Here is a 21,785-nt window from a genome sequence, read left to right as displayed (position 1 = left end):
AGTGGTAGCATGCCTGGCGATGTGGACCAAGCCGCAAAGCTCGGAAGCCTGGCCTTTATGTGCACCATGATGGCCAATTTATTGCCTTGCTTAGCAACAATGGACAACGCCGAGCTTTTGGCAAACGTCACAGCTTTGGGTGTTCTAGTAATCACCTTGGTGGTCAATGTTTGCATCGAAATTGATACTGGTGTTGTTGGGAAAGTTCCCACTAATCTTCGTTCTATTTCTACGCGATTAACTTCACAAGATCTTAACCCTGATTAGTTAAAGGTCATCTTAGATTTCTTTTTCTATACCACAGTAGCGGCAATTTATGTGGCTTTGTTACTCTTGTTGTTGATAATATATGTATGTTCATCTTTAGCGATTCTAAGATCCAAAGAGATTATAGAATCGAAATACAAACAACAACATAAAGAAGCTTCGAAATCAATTGAAAATGATCAATTGACAGTTGAGAAGCTACATCAGCATGTGAGCAACTACTGGATCATGGCAGGAAGTAGCAACCCCCAATTTATTCAAGCTTGCTCTGCGACAACCGCTGCTTCGGGGGTAATATGCTTTTTATCCGTCATCTTTCATCTTCTTATTATGATTTGGGCAATTCCAGAAATAAAGTCTGACAACTATGATTCAGATTATAAGTGGTCAACGTTAGTGATTCTCATAGTACAATTTGTGGGAATCATACTTGGTACAGTTGCGCCGCTTTTTAGATGTTTGGCATCGCTAAGCTTTAAGCTAACGTTCAAAAGCGTGTTTAACCATTTAAAGGTCTTTAAAGTAGAGAAATACTGGACTCAGAAGTTACATGACTTGAAATATGGTGGTATTTCACTCTCATTTGGAAGCCATACACTCAAGGTGGTCAACAAGAATTTGAGAAATCTAGCTCTCAACATTTGTATAATACTTCAGGTGCTAGTTGTGGTAGTATGCAAGATAATAGCGTTGAACTTTTTCTTGTTAACACAATTTTTGCGTTGTTTGGCGTGGCCAATACAGGCCTTGTTTTGTTCATCGGTGGAAAGTAACGAAACCGTTGAACAACGCAAATTTGTTTTGCAACTCGAAGATGAAAACGAACTTGCTGTGACCATATTGAAAGGTCTTTCAAAATCTTTCAACCAATTGCTCAAAAAGAGCGAAAAAAAGCAGCCCGAAAATCTTATGAATCTAATTACTAAAAGATCAACTAAAGATTTTCAGGGAGTTAAAAAGCTGTATGACGATAATGATCAACCTGATTGCTGGAGCCTAGCGGTGGTAACCTTAACAACCATTGCGGTTACTCTTCCTAACATCGAGAAGGGAGAAGTTAAAAGCTTGTTGAAAAGTGTGAGGGAAGGTCTTATATACATCACACATGTAGAAGAAAACCCCAATGCTACGGACGACTATAAAAGCGTTCAGAAGGCTGCTAAAACGTTGTGGGAAGACGTTGATTTCCGCCACACATGGTTAGAAATCAGGTTGAAAGATATTGCTTCTCGAGGGAATACACCACCACAAATTGTTCAATTGTTCTTGGACAATGCTAAAAGCAAGAAGAATATCGAAGGAGAGGGAAGGACAAGCATAACTATTTGTGCCAACTCAATGTATCATATCGCTCAAAGCATTATCGATTATAAGGAAAGCCACACAAAACTCTTTGACGAATTGTCATCAAGGATCGCTGACATCATGGCTGCATGTCTCACCAACCTACCCCAAGTTATAGCAATGAAAGTCCATACTAGTGTGATAGAGAAAAGAGAGGCAAGTGTCAAAGCTGCAGCCCAACTTCTAGGGGAGACTAAGGAGATTATCAAAACCCTTCAAGACCCTTCCAGGCATGTTCCACATATTGCTCCAAACGACTTGCCACTTATCGATAAATGGTGTGCGTGTCTTGGAGACCCTGAATCATATCCATTCCGCATGCATTGAAGTAAGTTCATTTAGCTAGATTCTTCTCTAATATTGATTTCCTATTATACATATATAACAATTGATTATGAATCACAGGGCGAAGCTAATATGATTCCGGTGGACTACGAGATCGAATTAATGTACGTTGTATTTTGATTTCTAGTTGATTTGTAAAATAAGTTCAACTGTTCAAGTCATTGGTTGTAATATATAACTGTTCTCCTTTTCTAGTTTATTTGTAAGATACATGTTTCTTATTAATTACATGATGTATTTGATTTTGATGTGGTATGAATGTATGATGAAGGTTTTAGTTGGCTAGCTAGATCAATAAACAAACAAACAAACAAACAAAGACACACGACTGGAATCTGGAGACTAAGCTAGCGGTCTTGGTCTCTTTTTCTTTGTTAAACTTAACTCGACATAACAACTAGTCTCAGCACCATTGGAACTTATACATTGTTATTTATGGGGACCCTCACCAATCAACTCGATTGATGGTTATATATATTATGCGTCCTTTATATATAGATAATTTTTTAAGATTCACGTGGCTCTACTCTTTACGAGCCAAATCGGAGTTCTATAATGCTTTATCGGTTTTTCTAGCCTTTGCCAAACTCAGTTTTCAAGGAAAAACAAAATCTTTCAAAGCGATGGGGGAACCGAATTTACTAACCATCGGGTTCACACGTTATTTGAACAAAATAGCATATAACATCGAATGTTGTGCCCGTATACACCCTGATCAAAACCACCCTTAACAAAACGGTTGATTTGAGTTTAAATTTATAAATTTAATTAGGAAATACGAATGTGATGGAACATTTTCTCAAAATAAAAGTCGGACCAAAAATTTTGGGTTTCATCTTTTTGTTATATGTGACCTGACCCTATCGAATCAAATGAAAAAAAATAACGGTATTTGGCGATAGTCAATCGACTCAAAAAATTTCAAATCCCAAAAAAATAATTTCCGGGTGCGACACTAATGGTACTACAACATGTAATATTCCGTCTTCTATTACATCTTTCATAATTAGCATAGCTACCATGAATTCATTATGATCTTAATTTACTAATTGCATATTACAGCTGTAGTTATACAAGGTTCATTTACTGATTATAACAATCATGTACGTTTGGTAGAACCAATGATGCTACCAATCCGGATTCCGTTTAGAAGTTTCAACAACTGTCGAATAAACAAATTCAATACGGTTTTAAGGACAGTTTCCCGCCCGCTGCAGATTAAGTTTCATCATTTGTATACTATTTGATTCTTAATTTAATTTTTGCAGCAGAAAACTTTCCTACCGTATCGAGTTTGCTCATTAGATAGTTGTTCGACGTATGTTTGATATCGAAGGAACTTGCATAAAGGATTTCCCTTAATGCTGGTGTATGCATATATATAAGGGAGACTCAAAGATCTATGATTTTAGGCTTGTTTGTTGAAAAAGATATGAAATTAAAGTAGATTCAAAATATATTCAAATTTCAAAAAGTTTATATTCAATAAAAAAATATTTAAAATTATAACTTATTAAGATCAAAGTATGTTTTGATTTTGGATACAAGAGTTAGGTTATAATAGGAAGTATAGTTTTTGTAGGAAGGATAAGAAGTAATCTTGTCTATTGATTTTGAATATGAAGGGTTGAGATTAGTTTAGGAGGAAATCAAGTGTGAACACAAGGTAAAGGGCATAAAAGGAATAACACATTTCTTGATTTTCTCTCTTCACATGCAAGGCACATGCCATATTTCCTCATCATTTTAAAACGTCCATAACTTTTTTTACGACGTTTTTATTGAAAAACAAATTCACCATAATAACGAGTGTCTTTTTATCTTTTATATGAGTACCATATTGTAATATAAAAATTAAAAAAAAATTAGTCGGTTTTTTACAAATTGTGTTTTACAAAATTGTGTTATACAACAGTATTTTACATTGTGTTTTTTTTTTTCATTGTGTTTTTTCCATGATATTTTTACATTGTGTCATACAATTGTGTTTTTTTCCATTGTGTTTTTCATAGTGTTTTCCATTGTGTTTTTCCGGACTTTTCCGGCGAGGTGGTGGCGGTGGGTGACGGTTGTGGTGGCGGTAGGCGGTGGAGTGGTGGTGGTTGTAGAGAGTAAGTATGTAGTTGGGGTTTATGTAAGTGGGTTTTTGAAATTAATGTAAGTGAGTTTTTGAAATTAAATTAAGTGGGTTTTGATATTTAAGTGTTAGACTAAAATACCCTCATTCCTAGCCTTTTTAGGAAAATCAAACTTCTTATTTGAACCTAACCCTTGGATATAATATAATAACAAAGAGTTTAAATATGTTTACACTAGGTTTTATCCCCGTATTATGGGGTTAGTTTTTTTCGTTTATAATATTTATATATACATATATATATATATTTATTTTATTTTATTTATCGTAAGAGAATTAATAATATACTTAGGGTTTGATTATAAAATGGTTTCACAAATAAATGAGATGCTATAACCTGTTTAAAAGCTATATGGGTTTGGAGACCCATAACCCGTGTATTTTTTTACTATAAATTGTTTCTTAATTATAAATAATATCTTTTTAAAAAAATCAGATATTAATTTTTAGTATATCCCTATTTTATAGGATTTTTAATATCAAATATTTGTTATAACCCGTTTAAAAGCTATTTGGGTTTGATGAGACCCATACCCATGAATTCGGGTAAAATGCATGAGAAGCCTGCATTCACAATAAAGCAATCTGGTAGCTTGAGAGAATTTAGAAAGCAACCAGAGAGCTGTTAAAGGTTTCATTTATATATATTATTATAGATTATAGATAGATGGATGATTCAAACATTAAATTGTTTTTCTTTATGTAATAAAAGACTACAAAACATATTATCATATCATATCATATTATATCATATCGATTTTATAAAATTGCAAACTACACCTTTTCATTTATTTCAATTATTACTTTCTGACCCTTTTCACAACGAAGTTTGCAAATGTAATAGAAAACACCAGGTGACAACATGGTGATACCCATAGTATGCTCGTCACTGACCACCCCGGAGCCTGTGGCGTTGCATGTGTCATACGCAACCTTATTTTCTACTTCTCTGATGGTATGTTGTCCGTCTTCAAACTTGAACCAGAATTCATCACGTACGACGAACTTCTTTCCTCTCTTCCATTCTTCATAATAATCAGGATTTGGTGGCACGATCCACCCCTGAGCACCGACTACATATTTAGACTTAATAGAAGCGACAGGGGAGAGGAGCGTATATGCCACCATGATGGTGGTAACCACCACAAGATTCAACCTCAAATTTGCCATGTTTGATCCTTGAGTAGTTGAGTAAAGATTTGTAGGATTTGATTTATATTTATATTGTAGTAAGAAACATGTTGTTCAACTTGAATTGATACATTAGATATATCAATTAACACGTGTTTGAGATAAATTGTGGAGAACATAAAACCAAAAAGTTTCCTATAAATGGATTCAAAATCGAATAAATTGGTAGTCGATTGGAATAGTTGATGTAAATTCGATTTGTTGGGAACTAGTAGTTGCTAGTTTTCTTGTTAATATAACACCATAATGTAAAAAAAATAATAAAACTGTTCTTTTATATTATACCTTTATTGTATTTTATGAAATTTATATGTTTATAAATACTGAATGCAAGGGTTAGGTTATAATAGGAAGTATAGTTTTTGTAGGAAGGATATGAAGTAATTTTGTTCATTGATTTTTAACATGGAGGGTTGAGTTTAGTTTAGGTGGAAATCAAGTGTGAAAATAAGGGAAATGACATAAAAGGAATAACTCATTTGTTGACTTTCTCTCTCCACATGCAAGGCACATGCCAAATTCTCCCATCATTTTAAAACGTCCATAATTTTTTATTACTACGTTTTTATTGAAAAGCAAATTCACCATAATAACGAGTCTCTTTTTATCTTTAATATGAGTACAATATTGTAATATAAAAAATAAAAAAAAATTAGTGGGTTTTTTACAAATTGTGTTTTACAAAATTGTGTTATACAATAGTATTTTTCATTGTGTTTTTTACATTGTGTCATACAATTGTGTTTTTTATTGTGTTTTATCATTGTGTTTTTTTATAGTGTTTTTTTCCATTGTGTTTTTTATATTGTGTTTTTCATATTGTTTTCCGTTGTGTTTTTTCAAACTTTTTTTACAAATTGTGTTTTTTTAAGTGTTAGACTAAAATACCCTCCTTACTAGCCTTCTTAAAAAAATCAAACTTTTTATTTGAACCTAACCCTTAATGCAATAAAGTAAAGTTAATTTATAAAAGTTATTTTTACAACAATCTCATTAAATAATTGTTATTTAATGAGACATCTCAATTTTTTTTAACCATTTTTGGTGAAGTAACGATATACTTTCTAAATTGATAATAAGCATTCTTGAGACAGGATTTTAATCGTATGACGCTCCATGCATGATTCACTCAGAAACATTGTCAATGAGCAAACTTTTAGGATCGCAAATCTTAACCATCTATACCTTTTATCTAGAGGTGACAATAAGAGTGGGTTGGATTGGATTTGGGTGATGGCTTAGAATGGGTTTGGGTCAGAATGGGTATAGGTCAAGATGGATTTTTAAAATAGAGGGTTAGGATAGGTATGGGCTTGACCCAAGTAAATGTTGAAATGCAATGGGTTTTAAAAACCCCTCAAAAAAATATTCAAAAAAATTAATAAAAAAATAATAACTCAAAATATAAATCGAAAACGCAAAAAGTAAAACAACTAAAATGTTTCTCCAGTCTTCCTCGTTCATAAAAAAAACTCGGTTCATTTTTGCTTTTTTTCGTTTCGTATCTATTCGGTTTCAATGTTTTCAGTTTTTGTTCGGCTTTGATTTGTCGGTTTTATTTGTTTTAGGATGAGTATGGGTCAAGCTGGGTAAAGTTAACCCATCTTGAACTAAACAAATGCTAAAATACAAAGGGTTTAAAAACCCCTCAAAAAGATTAATAAAAAAAATAATAACTCAAAATATAAATCGAAAACGCAAAAAATAAAACAACTAAAATGTTTCTTCCGTCTTTCTCGTTCATAAAAAAAACTCGGTTTCGTCTCGGCTCAGGTTCGGTTTTTTTCGGTTTCTTTTTTCGCTTCAGTTTTGCTTTTTTTCATTTCGGTCAGTTTCGGTATATGTATAGTTTCAATGGTTTCGGTTTTGATTTATCGGTTGCTATTCGGTTGCGTGGGTTTTGTTTGAAATAAAATTGAATAAAGCTTGTTTTAGTCTATTCTAACCCATAAACAAACTCATTCTAACCCATAACCAAAAGTCACTAGCATCTATCTAACCCATCCTGACCTTCTTGTAAAATTCTTTTGATCCATCATGACCTATCTCAATTTTAAAAATTATCCAAACTGACCCAAAACAACCCATTTGGGTTTGTTTTGCCACCTTACTTTTATCATATCTTGTAAATTTATGTGTTTTCAATGGAAAGGGGTCTCATCTAGAGATGCACAAATCTGGTTTTCTAATACCCGGTTCCGGGTATTAAACCAGGTTCGGGTATGATTGGGTACTGAAAAATTAGGTATTGGGGCAATACCCGGGTCAGATTCGGTTTCGGATATTGTCTCTATACCCTATGCACCAGGTTCAGGTCGGGTACAGAACCAGGTATTCTAAAACCGGGCATTTGAATACCATATTTCCGGGTATTGAAAAAGTCAAAAAACCCTATTTTTCAGTTTTTTCAGGCTTTTTTAAGAGTATTTTCGGTTATAGATTGAGTTTTTTAAGAGGTAGCACCTTTTTAGGATATTTTTCATATATTTTTCAGATATTTCTTAGGTAAATTCAGGTATAGATTGGGTATCTGAAAAACCCAATTTCAGGTATTAGAAAAACCCGGCTCCTGTTTTCGGTATTACCGGATACAAACCTGGTTCCTGTTTTCGGGTATTACCGGATACAAATTGGGTCCAGTTCCGGGTAGGGTCAGGTACGAGTTCGGGTAGTAAAAACCCGGGTATAGAAAAACCCTGTTCTAGATTTCTTTTTCGGTCCAGTTCCGTGGTCAGGGTTTTTCTTCACCTCTAGTCACATTAACTCAGATTATTGTAGCAACTTTTTACATATTCATCATAATCTATTCATTTTAGCTCTTAAAGAGCCATAATCACATTTATCAAACACTGCAACACTAATTTCAACACATGAAATAGCATCAAAAGAATCATATAATTGCTTGTAACAAAACACATAGGTAACAATGTTTGGAACCATCTCATGATCCATATGAAGACCCAAATCATTAGCATCAAAAAGAGTATCATAATTATTAAATTTGTGTTCTTAGCAATTAGCATACATCTCAAAATAACAATAACATAAAAGCAAGCCCAAACTTAAACCACTTGAAAATGGTTCATTAACATGCATAAGTGTAAGTATGCAGCTAAATGCCTAAAACTAACAAAACCCACCCATTTTTTTCAATAAATCCTACAAGAAAATGAGATTTAAAGATTGAATTATACCTTAAATGCATAAAAAGATGCCAAAGCTTTCACCTTTTTTAATCTTTTTTCATTCTTTTTTGCATTTGATGTTTACTCCATCACAACTTTGGCACCAACGGCTTTCATTTTCTCGATTATTTGTTCGGCTTCTTCTTTAGTCACGCCTTTCTTGAAAACAACGGGCGCTTTTTCAACTAAATCTTTCGCTTCTTTAAGTCCAAGATCAGTAACACTTCTAACTTCTTTAATAATCTTGATCTTTGAGCCGTCTCCAAACGACTCGAGTTTCAGTTCAAAAACAGACTTTTCGGGCTTTGCCTCTTCCTTCGCTCCAGTTTGACCTTTTGCAGCCACACCCGTGGCGGCTCCTGGTGCCGATTTCATACCCATCTTTTTCATCATTATTGAAGAAAGTTCAGCTACTTCAACTAATGTGAGTGATGACATTTCATCTACAAGTCTCCATACGCGTTCGGTTGGCGGGCTGTGGTGCTTGGTCGAGTCAAATGTTGCAGGGTCATAATCTGTTGGGAGTGTCCTTTGGTCAATCTCTACTTCTTCTTGTTCCTCTTGTTTTGCAGGTTGACTGAACATTCTGGTCAAACCTGTTGACTTTATGGAATTGAGTGCAATAACTGGAGAATGCATGGATTTTGAACAGAGTCCATAGGGTAAATGATGCCTAAGCCTTATAAACAAACTCATTTTTTAAGCTTAATGATCGCGCATTTAGTTTTAAACTGGTCTACATGTAACCCATTAGCTGACTCTCGTGCAAAGAACTAGTTTTCTGCAAAAAAAAAATGTAAAACTGAGGGTTATATGGTATTTATTCTGGATTAAGTCGTTAATGAACAATCGCTATCTGTTTTGTACTGAATGACCAGTTTCAATGTCAAAAATCGCCATGTTACCGTTCTATTCAGCACAAGTGCCAGATGCAAAAATGACTTTTATCGGGTTCGGATTAGCCAAAAACTATCAATTTCAATATAACTATTCAGATATAAGTACTTTATACAAAAACATGATACAAATTAAATATAGTAATAGTAGTATCTCAAGTTTGTTAACGACTGAGATTTAATCAAATTTGTACTCCAAACAAGAATTATAAAATCTCCTGACCGGGAAAATACTTCAAAGTTTCAGCACAACTTTTGTTTTTGAATTAAAAAGCTCTCATTAAAAGAAAACTGTTTGGATGACAGAGCTTTAGCTTTGATTTTGAATAGATAATCTTCAGACTTTCAAAGAGAGGCTTTCAAAAGAAAAGAATGTAATGATGCAAAACTAACAAACAATCATTTCACAAAACTGAAAACCAGTATAGAAAAACACTCCAGATGATTAATATATTATCATTAATGATGTCTGAATCAAAGCCCAAGATTCAGAAAGAAAACTAAATAGGCAGTGCCAACTCTAATAGAACTTATAAACCCTAATTTTAAGTAGAACAATAAAATAAAAAGCAGAAACCCTAATTCAGATAGATCAGTAAAAACATGCAAATTTTTAACAATTTTTTCACCAGTGTGCGAAACTTAATACGGCCAACGAAACCTCAAAAGATAATAAGTTGCAGACTCAACCAACTTAATACCTCATGAGAAATCAAATTACTTGACAAACTATATAAAATGCTAATGCGAATTATAGAGTTCCCAAATTAATACTCAAAACACCATAGACTAACTGGTAGAACTAAATGTAAAATCATTTTTGAGTCACTAGAAGGTAATCTAAATTACTCACTATGCACAACTTGGCTCGTCATTACCCTATACGAGAAAGACTAAATCAATACTTAATTACTTATAAATTATAATGCACCCTAACTTAAGAGTTAATACCATTTTTCTAATAAGACAGTTCAATCCAAACTGAATATACCTAATTACACAAGCTATACTTACAATAACATTGCCAACAACTTACAATAACTAAACTGCTAACTGAAACAGAACCAAAAACCGACAACAAGGAGCTGAAATTAACCAAATACCAAATTAACTGAATCGAACCATTCATATTTTCATATATTTCTAGCTTTCATACCTTCATTTCAAGTATTTCTAAGCAAAAATTTTAGCCCAAGTTTTGGTTTTGATTATTAACCGAACTGAAAACCAACAAACTAACTGAATAAACTACTGGAGCTATTCAAAAAGCTCGGGCTCGTGGCTCGCTCGATAAAAGAAAACTAGCTAAAAGAACTTGATTAGAAACAACCTAAGCTGAGTTGGATCAATTTTGTAACCGAGCTCGTTGGCTCGATCTTAAGCTCGTTTAACTTCAAAATCGAGCTCGATCCTAGCTGAGTTGCCTTGTTTAATTTCAATTTTCAAGCTCAAGCTCTAAACCACCCTGGCTCCACTCGTGGACAGTTCATTTAACCGATGACATCAGTTTCGGTTTAGGCTAATAACCGAAGCGAACCGAACCGTGCACAGCCCCAACATAGATCGGTTTAAAACTCAAAACCGGTTCGGTTTGGTCAACAAAAGTCAAAACCTGTTAATGATCGGTTTTGGTGGAGAAACATTACAAACCGGTTCCGAACCTACGGTTTTTACATAATCGGTTTCAAAACCGGTTTGGTTTAGGTTCGATTTTCGGCTATACAATAAGTAATTTGGTAACTTTCTGCACACAATCAATCAACAACAAATACGAAGCCTCAATTAACCAAATCAGAGCTATAAACTGAACAAACAAACCCTAACCTAATACTACAGGCACGTGATTAGAAGATCTAGGCACGTGCCGCCGTGGATGACAGTACCTGGTGGTTTGAAATGACGGAGCTGCGGCAAATTACTGCCACAGGGATGAAGAGATTTTGGGTTTTACGCCTGTTTCGTTAATGGGCCGTTGGGCCGGTAATTTGTGTTTCAAACACTTGGGCCCAAACCAAATAATATTCACTCCTTATACTTTTAGTCTTTAGAGGCCGGTTCCTCAGAAGAATCGTACCTGGAGTTAGGGGTGTAAACGAGTCAAGCCGAGCCAAGTCTGAGCTCTACTAGGATCGTTTCAAGCTTAATTTTGCAAAGCTTGAGCTCGGCTTGTGAGTAGATTTTCAAGCTCAAACTCAGCTCGGGCTCGGCTCGTTTACTATATATCAATTATTTTTATATAATTATAATTATTTTTATATATTTTTTCTATTGTAATTTTATGTATTAAATAATATATAATATTTAGTTGTTTTTATTTATTTTTTCATAACATTATATATATATATATATATATTAATAATTATTAAATATATATTTTTAAAAATTATATAAATGACAGGCTCGCAAGTCGGCTCGAGCTTGATTAGTGAAGCTCGCGCTCAGGCTCGTTTATTAAACAAGCTTACTTTTAAGCTCGAGCTTAAGCTCGGCTCGATCGAGCATTTTAATGAGCTGATCTCGAATGGCTCACGAGCAGCTCGGCTCGTTTGCACACCTACCTGAAGCCCTGGACTCGCCGGAACCAGTTTCACCTTTACCTAATCAAATACCCGATTTCTTGAAAATGCCATATTTGTGCAGCTCTAATTCCTTTGGTTTTTAAATTAATAATGAAATCAAATAAGAACTAACAATAATAATATAAATTTGATTGCAAGTGATTATTATTATTAAAAGAAATATGCATTATTATTATTATTATTATTATTATTATTATTATTATTATTATTATTATCCAAAAGCTGAGTAACTTTGCGTATTTTTGACATGACACTTAACAGGGCTTTTTGACAACATCTGCACCAGTAAGTGCTAAGCCAGTAACAAACATTGATGGTTAAGGGACTTGAGTCAGTAAGTATTCAGTGCACCGACGTGCTGGTGATTGGTGGAAGAGGAGGTGGTGCGTGAATGGCAGACTAATGGTATAAACACATGTGAATGGACAAGGGGGTAAAATTTCCATTCAAAGTAATTTTGAAACTTATGGGGTGTTAGGATTGCTTATGTTGTAAGATAATAAGTCACAATGTTTTGACTTATTAACTTATCCTAAAAAGTTGTAAAGAGATATATTAAGGAATCCCAAACACCCTAAGATGTTTGTTAACTGATTCATATGTGTCATTCTGATGAACCAAAACACATTTAATGCTGAATGATTCTAATATAGCCTTTTAATAGAATTAATAAGAGGCTAGTGGCTACCATACAACCCCTAGCTGCAGTAAAAATCACTATTACTTTACATTTTGTTTGAAACTAGTGTTTTCCCGGCGCGTTGTGCCGGGCAAGTTGGTAAAACACAAACGTTGACATAGTATGTCGACGCGAATTCGGTCGGTTTCAGTTACGTGTGATATTGTATCAGAACTAAGACAAAATTAAACAAAAAAAGTATAAAAATTGGGGTGGACCAACGGCGTGGCTTCGGTCGGTAAACCTCGATCATTTGTAAAACCAGATCGTTATCAATCCCGGGCTTTGAGGCGGTTGAGTCTACGCGATTTTAGTTGGTTTTCGTCCTGTTCATTATGGTACCGTAACTAAAAAACAAAAATCAGCATTCGGTCGGTTTTCGTTATGGTACTAGAACTAAAACAACGCGGTGAGTCTCTACAAATTCAATCGGTTCCGTCGCATTCGGCACGGTACCTTAACTAAAACAAAATAATAAAAAAAAATCACATTCGGTAGGTTTTCGTTACTTTCATTACGACCGAAACTAAAACAAAACAAAAAGAAAATAAAAATAATACCAACATGGTGCCGCCAACTTGCCAAGTGACCCAACAGGGGTTTTACAACACCAAACTTGTTAACTATATTATATAAAATAATGGCTTGTTTTACATTTTGTTTAAAATAAACAATCATATATTATAGAAGCAATAAAATTATTGGTAATTTGACCAAAAAAAAAAATTAAAATACAACACTGTATTTTATTTTTTTTATTTACATTATGTATTAACTTAGTATTGGTGACAAATAAACTTGATACATATCCAATAATGAAATATGATAACACTATACAGAAAACAGTGTCCTTGTATAGGACAATCAGTAATAATAATGAAACCATAAAGAGAAAAAGAAAAAGGTGTCTTGAGATATGTAAGAGGAGACAATTGTCATATGACAACACATCAATCATGTTATATGTTGCCCCATGTGACATACATTTATGTCAATAGTCATGCCCACTATGTTACAAACTAATTGACACAACACCATTAATATGCACACATAACATTACACCAACACTCTCAAAACTACAAATACACAATAATGCAAACCATTAGCATTAGCATGACACAACACATGTGGCGGTTGTGGTGGCGGCAGTTTCAAGGTGCTCCCATGTTAACCGCCGCCTGTCAGCCGTCACACTAGCGGCTGACTTGTCGTCCTCGAACTTGCTTTGACATGAAACCACTAGTGGTTCGTCAACGTCGTTGAACATTTTTAAGACGTTCTGTGTTAGGTTGAGCACCGTGCGGTTCCAATGGTTGCTTGAGTTGTGTTGTAGTGATGAGAAGACGATTGGCATGATCACTTGGCGGTTGCACATTATTAGATGGTGGATGTGCTCGTTGTTCCATAAAAAGTGCGCTCGTTCGGCCACCTGAATATTATTATTATTACCATTGATTAGTAGTTTTAATAAGTAATCCCAAACACACGCAAAACATGACGTGACGAAACGACAGAAATACAAATGTTGTCCTTTAAACATAGCTGATTTATGGATTAGGTCCTTTAAAAAGTTTACTTTCAAGCGGTGTCCTTTATATGACAACTTTCTTTGCTTTTCGTCCTTTACACTAACGAACGTTAAGTTTTTGTGTTAAATCACCTCATGTGCAGAGCATATGAGGGCATTTTAGTCTTTTTACCCCTATAGTATATCTATTTATTTTTAGTCATAAATAAATTAATAGAGGTAAAAGACTAAAATGCCCTCATGTGCAATGTTCATGAGGTGCTTTAACAGAAAAACTTAACGTTCGTTAATGTAAAGGACGAAAAGCAAAGAAAAGGTGTCATATATAAAGGACAACGCCTGAAAGTAAACTTTTTAAACGACCTGATCCATAAATCAGCTATGTTTAAAGGACAAAATTTGCATTTCTGCCAATAAATAGTTAGTAAGATTTACTAAAAGTACACTATCTGCAACTCTTGACACGTTGGCCCGTTTATAAGTTAACTGGTCGAAATTGCCACTTGGCACTATTGGATTCATAGTCATAGTCCAGCTAAACTAATTAAACCAAGGTTAAACGAGTCATCACTTCAAAAACAAGTTTGGATTATAACACAAAAAGTTTAGGGCAGTCGGGCCAATTCACCCATTATGGTGTCAATCGTGTCAGCCTGTCAGGTTGGCAAGTTGTATGGGTCAACCCGAACGCGACCCATATTTTAACGGCTTGACAGGCAATATCAAACTGTAAATGTGTTAATCATGTTGGTGAGTTGTAAAAAGAAAAACAGGCTAAACGAACCAGTGGGCCGACCTATTTAAGTAAACAGGTTGGTAGGTTGACCTATTTAACTAAACAGGTTAAACAGGTCAACTCGAACACGATCCGTTTTACTAAACAGCCTCAACCCAAACACGACCAGTTTTACTAAGACGGGTTCACCCGTACACATTATGCACAAACTGATAACTAAAGTATTTTACAAAAAAATAACTAAGTACCTGAAAATGGTAGCTATCTAGACAACAACTTATACGCTGAAACAACGGAACCATGATCTTTTCAAACTCATCGGTCCGGATCAACTCGAGCAACTCTTCCAACTCGCTTAAAAACATCAACTGCTTCTTACTACTGATAACAGGCCAATATTTTAACAGCCCGTTTATCACAACACTCGTAAGTTTGGGTTCTTTTTCTATAAACTGCCCGACGCAATACGTTAACTGATGATGATAACTACCCAGAGATTTCGGTTTATGAAGCGGAATCAAAACCCGTGACAAAAACATTTTATGTTCTTTCTTTAACGGTAACGCAAACCCACTAATCACACTCCCAAAAATCTCCAACAGTTCAGCAATCCCGTTATGCTTTTCGGTTTCAAACACGAACCGGTAGATAATATTACTGACTGCCATCCGAATAAACGATCGATGAACCATGAACTTGCCATAAATCCTATGTAAAACCGACTTCAAACACTCGCGTTCACGTGGGTCATCAGAGTCGAAAAGATTTAATAACTTTAACAAGAACGCGCGATCAACATACTGTTTAGCAACTTTCGGGTCGAGGGACGTTAAACTAACAAATCTAAGGAGTATTTCATAAACAAGTTGTAAATGTGACCATGATGGATCAAACCACGGGTCTTCATCTTCCGAATCGCCACGTGGCAAGTTCGAGTTTTTAGGAGGAAGCTCGCGAAAAAGATCGTCCCCACATGTTTTACAGATCGCTGACATGGCGGGCTCGGTGAGTTTTATCGAATCCGAGACAAGAAACTCAAGAATCTCGGCTAAAAGCTCGCGTTTCTTATCTTTTTCAGCACTTTCTTTATCTTGATCATTAAAATCGTATATAACCGAGCAAAGATTCAACTTAACAATCAAAAGTTTCGATTTTTCCGAGTTTTGGACATCTTTAAAGGGTATATGAGGCTGCATCATATCACCATTGGATGTTGGGAATATAGATGATGACATCTTTTTAACAACATTTAATTTACTTGAAATGACATTACAAGTGTTTGTGAAGCTGCCATTGTTGGTTGGATCAGCGGTTGCAGTCGCATTGCTTCCGTCTGAATGATTTTGATTCGGTTTTGATGATTTACGGGGGAGTTTCGCAAGAATCTGTTTGAGCATAGTAGAAATGGTTGAATTTGCAGCCAATAATAAGCCTGAAATGCAACATATATCAGAATCATTAATTCATTATTAGCAAAATAAGCAGAGATTATAAAGGTGAAAACAAATTCATATTCATAATTAACAAATTTGGAAAATTTATTAAAATTAATTGTCATATTAAACACCATTTATTGAGCAAAATGATCACCTCAATCAAAAACAATTTCAATCATAATGTCACTACTTCAAGAAAAGCTAATCCTTGTCAAAATTCAAAAATGAGAAATTTTGAATTTTGCAAGAAAATCAAATACTGATTGCTGTCATCTTATTTTATATGAAAATTTTACATCTTTTCAAGAAAATATTTCAAGAAAAGCTATGATCTGACTGGTCTCATCTAACAATAAGAAAAAAACCAAACTTTTCAAGAAAAGCTAATAATACTCATTAGTATAATACTATAATCTCATCTCATAAGGGAAAGTTTCAATTTTTCAAGAAAATATGTATGAAATATAATTTTTACCCTTTTTCAAGAAAATCATAATTTTTACCCTTTTCAAGAAAATCAAATATTGATTCTTGTCATCTTGTTTTACAACAAAATTTTACAACTTTTCAAGAAAATATGTATGAAAGATAACTCATCTTAAATTATAAACTTTACCCTTTCCTAGAAAATCAAATATTGACTGCTGTCATCTTATTTTACAACAAAATTTTACAACTTTTCAAGAAAATATTTCAAGATAACCCAAAACAGTAACACCCTTTAGTTCATATAATCAGAAACATATCCATAGATCTAAAAAAATAAAAAATAAAAAATAAAAAAAAACAAAAAACATAAAAAAAAAAAACAGAATAGTATTACTATTATTTGTAGATCTGAAATGAAACCAAGATCATGATCTACTAACTTACCTAAAAGAAATGTGAAACATAAACTGGTAACAAATCCCAGATCATAAAAAGCCTTAAACCACCAAAATTTGAACAAAAAGTTACAACTTTAGGCTCTTTAGCAATTATGTGTCAGCAAACTGATACAGAAAAATATAAATTTCATAATGCCAGTAGGCTTTTGTCAAATAGCAACATGTGGTAACATTAAAAGATTGAAGAAGTCATCAATTATATAATCTAAAGTCAGAGCACTGAAGAATCAGGTGGTGTTGACAGAAGATCTATACATATATAAATATATACATGTATATTTATATGTATAAATTATAATATTATATAGGGAGAGAGAATATACCTGGGCTTTCTGGCACAAATATGGACATGGTATGCAAGTGAGAGAGATAATTTTCAGGTTAAAAGCTTGAGATTTAATAATAATAATAATAATAATAATAAAGGTGAAAATGGAGCCCAACTCTCTATTTCATTTCTCTTTCTTTGAGGATCCAATAAATTGTTTTTGGTTTAAAAGACAAATTAATGTAATTTGGCTTGTACTCGACATGTCGTGGCGGTGTGTTAACGTGTATTCAGTTGTTATAGATTAAGTTTATTAATGTGTTGATACTAGATTGAAAAAAATTAATTTGTCAGCGTAGGAAACAGCAACGATATTACGATACTTGTGACTCGTATGGCTTATAATAATAATAAAAATAAATAAATAAATACGGTTTATGATCAAAGCAACACGAAGTCGGATGGTATTGGTTAGCTTCGTTATGATAGTGGGGAAACCCAAAGTTAAATTAGTGAATGCGTTGAATACTCGTATAGCTTATGATATAAATAAATAACATATTTAAAACAATGTTATTCGGTCGGTAACTCCGGATGTTTAGGAGGAGAATCGACGTAAATTGGGTCGGTTTCAGTTACATTCGTTAAAGTATCGAAACTAAAACAAAATTAAAATTACATTTTTAAAGGAAAAAATAATACTGGATGACATGACACATGCTTGCTGCCACGTGGCTCCATGAGGGTTTTGCGCCACTAGGCACCAATATTTATCTTATATATATAATAATAATAATTAAAAATTAAAAATTTTAAAATATAAAAAAATAACAAAAAAAATTAATAACATAAAACATTTCATCTGTTTTTATATATTATACGCCTTTGTATAACAATACAGCCCATAAGGTATCAAGTTCAATGGTAAAGCTTGAGCTTAGCCACAGTAGTAACCGAAGTGACGGACCTAATACCATGGGAATGAACGTGTTCAATACCTAAAAAGTTTTCAAACAAAATGGTGAATATATACCTTACAAAGCAAAAAAATGGCAGTGGCCATAGTCACTCCCGGTCCCTCTTAATCTCTTACACATCACCCCTAATCAAGCTCGAGGGCCTTCGGACAGTGGGAAAATACTTGGACTGCCCGATGCTGTCTTAAGACCGCAGACGTATGAAGTCACCTTTTTCTACTGAGTTACCCTTCATAACCAGGTGTAAATAAAATTATTGTTACTTCGTTGCACGTAGGAACCCTCGTGGTTATGGTATAAAGTAAAATCCACGGTTGATTAAATAATGCTTAATGCATATCTTTTTGGTCGGCACAAACTAATATAATGATTATGACATATTTAGTTTTTTATTTATTATTGTTATTATAATATAAAATCACTTATTTTATTAGATTTCGTCATGGTTTCTATCTTTTGCTTACAAAATCAGAAAGATAAAGAATATGAATATATATGATCCGTTTAATATATAATTCATTTTAAGCATTCATGAACGGTTAATGGAACGAATATTTATGTTCAGGTTCGTTCGTTTAATATATAAGAAAACGTTCATGTTCTTTTTTGTCGTTCGTTAAAAATATAAACGAACACTTCATCAAGGCCGGCTATGAGGCAGGGTCGGGTGGTCGACTGACCCCACCTAGACACCCCGATAGGCTCGAATGTTTTTAAAAAAATTATATATATTTTTTGTGAAAAAAATATGTATTTTTAATGCTTAAACTCAATTACCCAACTAATTTAAGGCCCAAATTTTTTTTTCGCCTTTGGCCCCAAATTTTTTCACATTCTCGGAGACGGCCATGCACTTCATAAACATAATATAAAGGGATGTGATCCTCCTACACCACCCTCATATGTCTATACGGCTCGTATAGGCCTATGCGGTCGTATAGGCTACGATGGAACCGAAAAGGCATAAATGGAATGAAAAAGGCATAAATAGAGCCCAAAAGGTGGCTTAAAGGCACCAAGGTGGCCTAAAATGCTCAAACAGAGCCCAAATGGCATAAATGAAGCCATAAAGACATAAACGGTGTCCAAAAGGCATAAATGGAGCCTAAAAGGCATAAATGAAGCTGTAGTCACAAATGGAACCGAAAAGGTATAAATGAATCCCGAAAGGCATAAATGGAACCCATAAAGGCATAAATGGTAAAAGAAGACTGGAATGAGCCCATATAGACATAAATGGTGCCCCAAAGGCATAAACGGAGCCTAAAAGGCATAAATGAAGCCGAAGTCATAAATGGAACCGAAAAGGCATAAATGGAAGGTAAAAGACATAAATAGAGCCCAAAAGGTGGCTTAAAGGCACAAAGGTGGCCTAAAAGGCACAAACAGAGTGATGTGTGTCTAATAACCCTATAATAATGACCCTCACAACTAAGCTTTAATATTAAAACGAATCCTAAAACCACACACAACCGGCAAGTGTACCGATCGCAAGTAGTATAGACCTAGAAAGTCCGAGTATCGAACACGTGGACACGTAAGACGCTAACGATTACTAACCCTAGACAAGACCTACCTTAGAATAATATTATATTGATTTTTGATTTCTTTTAACTTAACTGAACTAACTGGACTAACTAACAAAACTTACCAAAAATAGAAAACTTAACGAAAAACTAACTGTGTTAACTTAGGATGGAGAAAAACGTCTACCAAGGTCTGAATCAAATTGTAGGCCTAACAAGCTAATGGATTGAGTGACTTCAAGACACTGGTCCCTAAAGATGACACGACTAAGGATCGCTCGGGCTCACTGGATCACCTCTCGGTCTCACTCAACAAGCCTAAACTACTCAAAATCGGCTAAAACGGCTAAACCGGGAAACAATTGCACCTCTCGGTCTCACCAACACTCGACCCTAATGGCAATGAATACTACACAACCAAGGATAGAGGAACAATTCAACTTAAACCAAAGTAGATCAACTAGTCGCTCAAAACACCTAAAACCTAACAAGAAACGAACTCGCTCTCGCGCAATCTTTATTCTAGTATCCAAAGGCAACGAGACAACCCTAACTTCTTATCACCTCTCGGTCCCAAAGAAGGTGTTTAACCGCTGTACTTAATCCAATAAATTATGCAACAAAACCCTACGGTTGTACCTATCGCAAACAAACCCTAAACACAAAGTCTAGAATCAAACAATGCACCGATCAATCAACACAAAACTAATTAACCGACACACGGGGTTTATGCAATAATTCACCAAAATTTCCAGCCCTTAAACACAACTTATTTCATGTCTAAATCAAACTTTACAATAGTAATTAAGGTTTATTAATCAAACAATCCATAAAACCTATCAAACACTAACAATAATCATCATTCCTAGGTAGAACTAGCAAGTTTAGCCGAGAATCATAATTTGTTGGTCCCCCCGGGGGCATCGCCGATCGATACGAGATCCGCACGAGGTCTAGGAGTGCGGAATCCTCCTAGACTCGTTTATGGTGTACAGACGAATAACACAAACACGAACACGATCAAATACACAAACAAATACTAGAACGGGATAAACAAATCTGCAGATTCATATATAAAATAATCACGTTACATACCGTAACAAAAACAGAAAACACGACTGACCCGAGGTGAGCTCTACCTCGGGTCGTCTCACACGACTCTAGTCTCTTACTCTCTCTCAATAAACAAGCTGCTCAAACACACACTGATTTCTAGATTAATCTAAAACTAAACATGACACAACAATATATAGACCAAACATTCTCGGGCCTGGGCTTCAGTAGGCGAAGTTGTGCTAACTTCGCCTAAGGCGAAGTTGTGATAACTTCGCCTAAGGCAGAAGTTGTTACAACTTCGCCGTTGGCGAAGTTGTTCTAACTTCGCCTAAGGCGAAGTTGTGCTAACTTCGCCTGTGGCGTTCCGCTGGTCAGAATTGCATAGCGACGGTCACAAAATGCACCAACAGTCTCCCCTTTGACCGTTGCTCTCAATTCTAACAAAACACGAAAGATCATCTGTTACAAAACATGCACCAACAGACTCCCTCTTAACTGATGATCTTCTGTTTGCAGTCAACCAGCCGTGTCTTAAACTGTCCTGTAGCTTCACAAATCTACCAATCACCCAGCGTCTTCCATATCAGATCTCCCCTTCAGTGTAAGCTTCTCCGACTATAACGATTGAGGTCTTTGTAATGCATGCATCCCCGTGCCAATAGATCATCTCAACCAATCACGTGAGTCCATCTGACTTCACCAATACATGAAGTTGGGCATCCTCCACAACTTCACCAACTCGTCGGCA

The 21,785-nt window shown here is 34.7% G+C and overlaps 2 protein-coding genes and 2 pseudogenes across 4 annotated transcripts; 1 reads left to right on the top strand and 3 right to left on the bottom strand.

The window, feature by feature from the left end:
• Window positions 1-495: 495 nt before the first annotated feature.
• On the top strand, window positions 496-1,938 carry LOC143556220 (uncharacterized). Its single transcript, XM_077045604.1, has one exon. The coding sequence runs from the start codon at window positions 496-498 to the stop codon at window positions 1,936-1,938; it is 1,443 nt and encodes a 480-aa protein (XP_076901719.1).
• Window positions 1,939-4,867: 2,929 nt separating this feature from the next.
• LOC143556219 (early nodulin-like protein 5) lies at window positions 4,868-5,263 on the bottom strand. Its single transcript, XM_077045603.1, has one exon. It carries the CDS (start codon window positions 5,261-5,263, stop codon window positions 4,868-4,870), a length of 396 nt encoding a protein of 131 aa, XP_076901718.1.
• Window positions 5,264-8,271: 3,008 nt separating this feature from the next.
• LOC143556193 (uncharacterized) lies at window positions 8,272-11,225 on the bottom strand (annotated as a pseudogene). The gene is made up of 2 exons (XR_013139340.1): window positions 11,206-11,225; window positions 8,272-9,250 (listed from the first exon to the last, which is right to left on the bottom strand). The product of XR_013139340.1 is annotated as an uncharacterized LOC143556193 (transcript).
• A 2,506-nt stretch (window positions 11,226-13,731) lies between these two features.
• Window positions 13,732-17,561, bottom strand: LOC143556213 (serine/threonine protein phosphatase 2A 57 kDa regulatory subunit B' kappa isoform pseudogene; annotated as a pseudogene). Its single transcript, XR_013139346.1, has 3 exons — window positions 17,534-17,561; window positions 15,136-16,319; window positions 13,732-14,052 (listed from the first exon to the last, which is right to left on the bottom strand). The product of XR_013139346.1 is annotated as a serine/threonine protein phosphatase 2A 57 kDa regulatory subunit B' kappa isoform pseudogene (transcript).
• Between the last annotated feature and the right edge of the window lie 4,224 nt (window positions 17,562-21,785).

The sequence above is a fragment of the Bidens hawaiensis genome, unplaced genomic scaffold (assembly GCF_021521415.1).
Source record: "Bidens hawaiensis isolate Kalapana, Puna unplaced genomic scaffold, B.hawaiensis_p1.1 tig00018484_1, whole genome shotgun sequence".
NCBI classification, from domain to species: domain Eukaryota; kingdom Viridiplantae; phylum Streptophyta; class Magnoliopsida; order Asterales; family Asteraceae; genus Bidens; species Bidens hawaiensis.
The sequence above is the reverse complement of the archived record's forward strand: the minus strand, read 5'-3'. Positions and strand labels throughout refer to the sequence as shown.